Raw genomic sequence first — 10,000 nt, 5'->3', positions numbered from 1 at the left:
CAGAATGTCCTGAATACTTGAGACCTACGAGAAAGTCTATTTCAGTTCTTATGAGGTTTGGTTTTACTCAGGTTTTGATTTATGCTTTCACTTATAATGATCTTCCTGTACCGTAGATCATTTTGGATTTGCTTCAAAAGGACGGCCCACCGGATTCTAAAGCCATTCAAACGCTCATAAATAAGCTGAAAGTCTTAGCGGTAAGAAAGGACTTTTTCTGTTCCCTGAGAAATCATGCAGTCATGGACACGTTTAAACATGGCGTGTGTGTCAATTCAACCTAAGTGACGGTATTTGCTGTGTTTTACAGAAGGACCCAGAGGTGGAGAAATCCCAAACGAACTTCATGGTGCTGGTGCAGAACCTGCTCAAGAACCCAGCGGAAAAAAAGCGCTTCTTCCAGGTATCCTCACCTGTGTTAATATAGTAATATACCATCGTTTGTTGTCATCACATAAAGCTATTTCCTGTTTTACACTAACATCTGCCTCTCATTTAGATGTGGTTTTATTAAAACACAGTGAATATGTAGTATAGCACAATACATTAATTTATATCTTTTCGCAGGGGTGTCCGCGGGGTCTTAAAAAGTCTTAAAAATTGATAAATCAATTTAGCGAAAATGAAGGCTATTAAAAAGTATTAAATGGCATTTTCCAAGGTGTTACATTTTGTAGCTTGTTTTCAATAAGTATATGAATGGTCCAAAGAGGTTGTATTCTACAGTCTGCCTGAATGTAATCATTGCGTAGGTGTGTAGTGTGATTCTGTGTAGTTTATTGATCGTCGTCAGGACATCGCGCGCTCACTGCTTGATAGCGCGCGAAGGTCCGTTTACGCCGGTTGTTAAACAACATCGTTATGGGGAAATGCAAGTTTGCGTCCAAATGGTTGGAAGATAAGGAGGAAGGACCATCCATACTGTATATAGTCAATGTGAGGTAAAGTGTGTCGCCAAGGTAACCAGTTAAAACTCAAAGTGGCGATGAGGTCTTAAAATGTATGGAAAGGGTCTTAAAAAAGGTCTTAAAAGGTCTTACATCTGACTTCAGGATTCCTGCATATACCCTGACCCTGTACCATAACATAATGTGCCTAAATGGCTCTTACACATCGGCGCTCACAACTCAAACGTCTTTCTCTCCGTGCAGGAAGTGTTCCCCGTTCAGTACGGGACGAAGTTCGACGTGGCGCTGCAGGCTCTCACTGCAGGTCTGGTCTGCAAGCTGGAGCAAGTTCTTCCTGTTCCCAATCTCTCCCAGGTATACACTTGTACATTTGCTTTCTGACATTTATTGTTATTAGGGATGCACGATAATTATCGGTCCGATATTAGGAATTATGACGTCATCCCGATAAACCCGATGCCAGTATTAATAGCCCCGATAATATACAATATATTTTTTGGGTAAAAAAAAAATACTGCGGTGTGGGTGGATTGGGATGAGGGGCGCTTGTTTTTCACTCGGCTCCTCCCGTTTTGCCAGTACTGTGGTATTAGTGGTTTAGGAAGAGGGGAGTTCTTCACAAATCCAGCGCTCCCTAACTCATGCCTGGCTGTGACGTAAATGGTGTGCGGCCGTGAAGCCAGGACAGTAAACAAACATGTCGTCGGTGGTATGGGCGTTGGAGCTATGTGCAACTCAAGGCATATGCTCGAACGGGAGCTGCCTGGACGCTGCAATCATGTTGCGCACTATCCGTGCTGAGTGTGCTGACTTCTCGTACAATGTCCCACTGTCTGGCTTCCTGCATAAAGTCAAGTGCTCGGCGCAGTTGTGGCGAAATGTCGCTCCTCTGTTTTCATTTAAACAGCTCCTTATATGCGTTAGCGCAGCTAGCTAGCACCAAATGCTAACAACAACAATGCACGTAAGGTCTCTCTCTCGCTCGCTCGGGCCACACATACACACACCCTCCCGGTCCTCCAGATGGCCAGTCGGTGCCTGCCGGTGAGCGTGGAAGTGTGGTCTGGGTATTAAAGGTACACTTCAGATAAGATAAGATGGACCCTTAGTGATCCCCGGAATCCAGGTGTTTTAGCAGACTCAGGGACAGTTTCATCCCACTGGCCATTACACTGTTAAACACTTGGACTTTTGAAAGAACATTCATCTGTTTGCAACTTATATAATATCAATATTCCAATTACTTGTATACAGACTATTCTGCACAATTTCTATTATATTTTATTTGATTTACTTGCACTATTATCCAGGGTGCCCGCGGGGTCTTAAAAAGTATTCAAAGTTGATAAATCAATTTAGCGAAAATGAAGGCATTTTCCAAGGTATTGCATTTTGTAGCTTGTTTTCAATAAGTATATAAATGGTCCAAAGAGGTTGTATTCTACAGTCTGCCTGAATGTAATCATGGCGTAGGTGTGTAGTGTGATTCTGTGTAGTTTATTGATGGCATCCCGTTGGGTTTGACGTCATCTGAACAGGACATCGCACGCTCACGGCTTGGCAGGAGCGGGGCTGTCAGCATCAGCTTGTAGATGGTATTTTAAACTCGATGCGCTCTGAAACTACGGGGCGGCCAAGGAAAAAAAATACACATTAAAATAATTAGTGGCGTAACATTTCTTTTATTATCGGTTATCGGTATCGGTCTTGAGAAGCAGGAAGTTATCAGTATCGATTTCAAAAAACCAATATCGTGCATCCCTAATTGTTATCTTTTTGATTTATTTGTTTATTCCACACATGGCAGTTATTTTAAAACAAACCATGTACACTTTACAAACCATGTACACTTTACAAACCATGTACACTTTACAAACCATGTACACTTTACAAACCATGTACACTTTACAAACCATGTACACTTTACAAACCATGTACACTTTACAAACCATGTACACTTTACAAACCATGAACACTTTACAAACCATGTACACTTTACAAACCATGTACACTTATACTGGGTGTTTTTTTTTTATAGCGCATGGTGGAAAGGAGCAGGGAGAAGAAAATCTTATTTTACCTGCCCCTTCTTACAAAACAATAACAACAAATGAAATGACCATTAAAAAGTCAGCAATATTCTTTCAGTCGCTTACAAATACTGAAACATAAAACCAGAACACAATCAAAAGTTAACTTCATACTTTCTAATTACACTTTCTTTGTACATTTTTTTAAACATCAAAATGTTCTTTCAGCCCTCTAAATCATTCGTCAAAGAATTCCACTTCTTTACGCCTAACTACAGAGACTGCATTGATTGGGCTTCTGGTTGGAGACAGGAAGTGCGCTTTTATCTGATTGTCCGAGAGGCGACAGCTTCCTCCCAGATCCTAGGGGATTAAAACAAATAAATGTCTTCTATAGTTGATCCACAGGACCCATTACAATAACTCATTTGACCAGGTGTCGAATAAAATAGCTCTACATTGAAACAAAGTAAGAATGAAATTTAAACGTTTCTTAGAAACAAATTGTACAAAAACTATTTGAACATCTTTTTCAAAAGCTGTGTTTTGGTTGGATTATTTTTAAATGTTGACCTATTTGACAACAACCTGAGAGCAACGTTTAACAGAAGCTTTGTGAAGTACAAAAAGGGAAACTTCCTAATCATAATCTGTCGGCCCGTAAAGAAAAACATGCTCTAACCCAGGGGTGTCAAACTCAATTTCATCTCGGGCCAGTTTTATATATAAGACTATATAAAAATACATAGATGAATATTTAATATAATATAAAATAATGTATTATATTATATTACATGATTGCCTCTGCATTGGATTATTATCGGATAGGGTAATAACTTCATAAGTCTCTTAAGTGAGAATGTCACAAAATGATTTAAAATAAAAGTCAAATTCTGGAAAAAAAGTAATAAAAAAAAAAGTCATTTTGAAGAAAAAGTCAGATTCTAAGAAAAAAGCCACATTTGAGATGCATTGTGGGACATGTAGTTTATGGGCAACGTGCTTCTGTAAATTGGCATGTAACGTATAAAAAACATTATATTCTTTACAAGCTCTTGTGGGGCCGCATTAAATGAAGTCACGGGCCGGATTTGGCCCCCGGGCCTTGAGTTTGACACCCCTGCTCTAACCTAGCAGGCAAAACAAATCTACACTCTTAACTAGGGTTGCAACATTCAGGGGAATTTTCAAAGATGGAAACTTTCCATGGGAATAAACTGGGAATTTTCTAAATTGAAGGTTGGCTCTTCATAGGGAACTTAAATAGAGTTGGGGAAAGTATATTTTAGCATAATCTATCTGAATAAAACAAACAGATGCAATTCAAGTACACTTGGATATCCATGCCATTCCTCCATCACATGCACATGGCACACTGCTTACTGCATGGCTATTTAGACCACACCCCCTACAGCAGGGATGGGCAACTTGGATGGTGGTGGGGGCCACATCATTTATGTACTGGCCACCAGGGGGCCGCAGATTCACTTGGAACTAGGGTTGCAAAGGGGCGGAACATTTCTGGTACATTTCCATGGGAAGTTAAGCTGGAGAATTTTGGAAATGTTCCATATTGGAAACTTTCCATGGGAATGATGGGAACTAACTGGGAATTGAGGGTAATGTAATCGAATTGTATCATATCCAAGCATAAATATATGCATTTTGTTTTGTCATAAGAAAATGTCCATGCTAAATGATACAATTAAAAAAACATGACATTTCAACAGATTTATTTGTAAGTAGAACAGAACAAGTTTTAATTATTTTATTGAACAATCATTTGTTTCATTGAAGAACAAAAACATGAATGTTGAGTTAAATATGACTCATCCCTCCCCAACCCCACTCATTCAAAAATGTGCTTTGGGCTCAAAAGTGTGGTCCAGTCTTCTGGAAATCATCTGTGCATGTGATGGAGGCATGCACAGTGCCTGCAGGGGGTGTGGTCTCAATAGCCATGCAGTAAGCAGTGTGCTATCGCATGGATATTCAAGTGTACTTGAATGGCATCTGTTTGTTTTGGTCAAGATTATGCTGAAATATACTTTCCCCAACTATATTTAAGTTCCCTGTGAAGAGCCATCCTTCAATTTTGAAAATTCCCAGTTAATTCCCATGGAAAGTTTCCAATATGGAATATTTCCAAAATTCCCCAGCAAAACTTCGCATGGAAATTTACCGGAAATGTTCCGCCCCTTTGCAAACCTACTCTTAACTAATTTGTTGTTGTCGTTTTTACAGAAACGACTTCATATTAGGTTTTTAATTTCAGACATGTGTGTTTGTATAAATAATAGTAATTCTAAATGTACATGTAAGAAAAACATGATCTAACCTAATATTGAACAATAAATCTATGCTCATTTGTTGTGTCCGTGCCCTTCCTCTCGTCCTCAGCTCGGCTCCATGCTCTCCGCCCAGCCCTCGGAGCTGGGGGCCTGCGGCGGATTCATTCCCGACAGCCGGGACCTGAAGACCCTCCTCCTGCACCAGCAGGCCAAGGGGCTGCTGGGTATTAAAGGTACACTTCAGATAAGATAAGATGGACCCTTAGTGATCCCCGGAATCCAGGTGTTTTAGCAGACTCAGGGACAGTTTCATCCCACTGGCCATTACACTGTTAAACACTTGGACTTTTGAAAGAACATTCATCTGTTTGCAACTTATATAATATCAATATTCCAATTACTTGTATACAGACTATTCTGCACAATTTCTATTATATTTGATTTGATTTACTTGCACTATTATCCAGGGTGCCCGCGGGGTCTTAAAAAGTATTCAAAGTTGATAAATCAATTTAGCGAAAATGAAGGCTATTAAAAAGTATTAAACGGCATTTTCCAAGGTATTACATTTTGTAGCTTGTTTTCAATAAGTATATGAATTGTCCAAAGAGGTTGTGTCTCTACAGTCTGCCTGAATGTAATCATGGCGTAGGTGTGTAGTGTGATTCTGTGTAGTTTATTTATGGCATCCCGTTGGGTTTGACGTCATCTGAACAGGACATCGCGCGCTCACTGCTTGATAGCGCGCGGAGGTCCGTTTACGCCGGTTGTTAAACAACATCGTTATGGGGTCCAAAGTCTGCGTCTAAATGGTTGGAAGATAAGGAGGAAGGACCATCAATACTGTTATCTGTTTTATTCATGTTGCTCTGTTGGAGGAGCCTGGGAACTAAGATTGTCATTGTCATAAATACACTGTAGCTATGCACACATGACAATAAAAGCCTTGACTCTTGAGATACAGAATAATAATACATTGGATTTTTATAGCGCTTTTCCTAATGCTCAAAGACGCTTTTGGCGCAGCAGCCATTACCAGCAAAGGTCTAGATAGCCTTGGACTAATACTACGGAGAAATAAAAGACGCCACACACTTGCATTGTAGTTCACATGACACTGACTGAGTTCTCCGAGTGAGCCAGCAATGATCCCTTTATTAGAACCAGCTGTGTGATTGACAGATTGACAGATATGACGTCAGCATAAGAGCATTCAAGAGATGAATCGTTCACAACAGTTCAACACCCCCACTTGATCTTATTCTGACAACCTTTGACATACATTTACACTTTTTTTTCATTTTAACCTTCAACACCAAAAATGAAATACACAAACTTTTCAATCATGCCCTTTGTTACAGGCTTGGTTAAAATATCAGCTACCATTTCTGTTGTCGGGCAGTATTCAATAATAATGTTTCCATCACTAACTGCAGATCGAACAAAATGATATTTGAACATGTGACGACACACAGGATTCTTTGATAGTGCAATTGCCCCTTGGTTGTCCTCAAAGATTGTCCCTGGTGCATAATCATTTCCACTGTCCATTCCTTTTAATAATTACACAAGATAAAAACGTTCCTGTGTAGCATCTGCCAATGCCATATATTCTGCTTCACATGTGGATAAAGCAACTTCTTAGATCTCCAGGAAATAACAGGTCCTGTCTGACTTAGACTAAAACAGTACCCAGTTGTGCTCCGTCACAATATGCAACAAGTTTTAGTTTTGAATCACTTCTCTTGTAACACAACTCCTGGTCTACAGTTCCCTTCAAGTATCTCAACACATGTTTTGCTGTTACCATATGCTGTTCTTTTGGTTCGGATAAGTGTTGAGACAACTTACTGACAATAAAACTTAGATCAGGTCTAGTACATGTCATCACATAAATCAAGCTGCCTACCACTTCACGATACCTCTTTTGATCAACAGATTCACCTTCATTGTCAAATTGTTGTTTATACTCGCATGGAGTCGATCTTGCCTTGCAGTCAAACATGGAGTCGATCTTGCCTTGCAGTCAGACATGTCAAACCTTTGCAATATTTTCATGATGTACCTTTTCTGGTTCATCTTTATTTCACCATCTGTCTGTGTGAAATCAATGCCTAGAAAGTTCTTAAGTTTGCCAAGATCTTTCATCTTAAATTTGGCTCCAAATGTCTTTTACATTTTGGATTGTTTGACTGTTGCTTCCTGCAATGATAAGATCATCAACCCGGATTATCAAAATAATCCTTTCACCTTTAGATGTTAGTTTACTGTAAACACAATGGTCAGCCGGATTTTGAATAAAACCATTTTCACTTAGATAATCATGGAGCATTTTATTCCAATTCCGTCCTGATTGTTTCAGACCATCCAGTGATTTGTTAAGTTTACAGACCAGTTTCTCCCCCTTCTCTGACTTAACCTCAAATCCTTCAGGTTGTTCCATAAACAACTCACAGTCTATAGGAGCATGTAAATATGCCGTTTTAACATCCATTTGATGCAATTCTAAATCATGTTGTGCTGCGATTTGCATTAGACTACGTACAGATGTCATATTTGCAGTTGGAGAAAAGGTTTCCTTATAATCAATACCAGACACTTGACTATAGCCTTTTGCTACATACCTGGCTTTGCATGTTTTAACTGGGTTCTCTTTTACTGTGTAAACCCATCTGCCCCCCACTGCATGTTTACCTTCTGGCAGTGTGGTCAGGGTAAATGTGTCATTTTCCCTGAGTGAATCCATTTCCTCCTCCATAGCTTTAGCTCATCATTGAGCATTTGGTGATGTCATAGCCTCCTTCAATGTTTGGGGCACAAATAACTCTATAACAGTAATCAAGGGTTAGTTCTCCTTGGTCATCAGATTCGACTTTACATAATCCTTCAAATATTGAGGAGGTTTTCTTTCCCTTTGTGGATAAGATGTACTCTGGAAATATTGAGGAGGTTTTCTTTCCCTTTGTGGGTAAGATGTCCTCTGGCTACTTTGGCCTTCACCTGTCTGAATGTTATCACAAATCTCCGTCTCATTTTCCTGTGACTCTTTTGGGATTACATTTGCCTTTTCAATTGTTGGTAGGTGGTTTCCAGCTCTCCTCATACTGAAATCTTCATCATCCGTTTCCTGCTCTGTTTGAGTCTGACTCTCAATGACACTTGGTGATGAATTTGACCAACCTATTTTTGAGTACTCGTCCTGTGTCAGGATGAAACACCAAGTAAGCAGGGCTGTTCTTATCACAGCCTACAAAAATACCCTTTTCAGATCTTGAATCCAACTTTTGCTTGTAAGCATAGCATGGTGACCCAAATGTTCTCATTTTTGAAAGGTTAGGCTTCTTTCCTGTCAACATGTAGTATGGAGTCTGTCCTACACGTCTGTTGTAACACCTATTTCGAATGACAGCAGCAGTCATAACTGCATATGTCCACAACTCTTTTGGTAGGTTACTCTCAATTAGCATGCATCTTGCCATTTCAAACAATGTTCTCCAATTTCTCTCAGCTGTCCCGTTGTGACGGGGTGAATAAGGAGCTGAGGTCTCATGTCTGATGGCATTTCTACTTAATGACTGAAATTGACCAGAAGTATACTCAGTACCATTATCAGATCTAATGCATTTGATTTTTCCATAAGGTGAAACGTCAGCAATGTACTTCTCAGTAGCCTTGACTGTGTCACTCTTAGATTTCAAAAAATAAACGAAAACTGCTCCTGAATAGTCATCAGTAAATGCTAATGTGTATCTGAACCCATCTTTAGCTGTAGGATCTATAGGTCCAGACGAATCTGTGTGTACAAGCTGCAGTGCAGCCTTTGCCCTTTCATCTGGCTCTCTGCTCCTGCTCTGAGCAAATGTCCCTTTTGTGCACACTTCACATGTCAAATTAGATGTATCAGTTTTGCCTTTAATTGTCATACCCTCTGTGACTTTTTGCAATTTCAACACATCTTCGTAGTTACAGTGACCTAGAATTTCGTGCCATGTTTTGATATCATAACACCCATGACATTCATCAACATCTTCATCATTAACTGTGTTTAAATAAAACAATCTATCATACACCTTAATATCAAATGTCGTACCGTTCTCGTGAATGAGCTTGTTCTGTCCTTCTTTGAATACGACCGTGGCTCCATTGGTCGTCGCTGCTTTGACCGAGAAAATGTCTTGGGGAAAGGATGGGACGTACAGCGCCCCCGTCAGCATCGTCTCCACCTCTCGACCCGTATTGTCTTTCAGCCAAACTTTGGCTGCACCTCTCTTCAGCGCTATGCCAGAGGCCCTCACTCCATCAGCCAACTCCAGGACATGTTTTCGTGGCTCGAAACTCTCGTCAAAGTCTTTGAATTTGTTCATGTCAGTCACTATGTGCGATGTAGCACCGGTGTCGACCATAAGCCCTCTTTGCTTCAGTCCATCGCCCGGGTCGCTGTCCACCTGTCGTTCGCGGGCCTTGAAGGCGAATGTGTGGTGGTGGTCGTGGTCCTCTTCGTCCATGGCCTGTTTTACGTTGTCTCGTCGTCCTCTCCGCCTGCAGTTTGCATCTCTGTGCGTGGAACTCCTGCAAAAACGGCACCACTGTCTCTGTTGTTCCCCGTGACCAGCAGCCTTGCACTCGCGGGCCCTGTGACCCCTCTGGCCGCAAGTATAACAGGTCAGCAGCTTCACATCAAAGTCTTTGCCTCTTACTTTCATCACGCTGTCATCAACTGAGCTCCCACTGAACTTCTCAGTGCTCTCGTAGCTCCTCAGCTTGGTCTTGA

At 40.6% G+C, this 10,000-nt stretch overlaps 1 protein-coding gene across 2 annotated transcripts in view; it reads left to right on the top strand.

Moving 5' to 3' along the window:
- LOC117535979 (TERF1-interacting nuclear factor 2-like) overlaps positions 1-10,000 on the top strand; it is a 22,990-nt gene that overhangs the window by 9,370 nt on the left and 3,620 nt on the right. Inside the window, exons 3-6 of one of the 2 annotated variants that reach the window (XM_034200667.1) lie at positions 117-200; positions 311-403; positions 1,152-1,262; positions 5,339-5,462. In XM_034200667.1, coding sequence (XP_034056558.1) covers positions 117-200; positions 311-403; positions 1,152-1,262; positions 5,339-5,462 — 412 coding nt within the window. The remainder of the gene's footprint in view (positions 1-116; positions 201-310; positions 404-1,151; positions 1,263-5,338; positions 5,463-10,000) is intronic. The other variant, XM_034200668.1, reaches the window with a different exon arrangement.

The sequence above is a fragment of the Gymnodraco acuticeps genome, unplaced genomic scaffold (genome assembly GCF_902827175.1).
Source record: "Gymnodraco acuticeps unplaced genomic scaffold, fGymAcu1.1, whole genome shotgun sequence".
NCBI lineage: Eukaryota > Metazoa > Chordata > Actinopteri > Perciformes > Bathydraconidae > Gymnodraco > Gymnodraco acuticeps.
The sequence above is the reverse complement of the archived record's forward strand: the minus strand, read 5'-3'. Positions and strand labels throughout refer to the sequence as shown.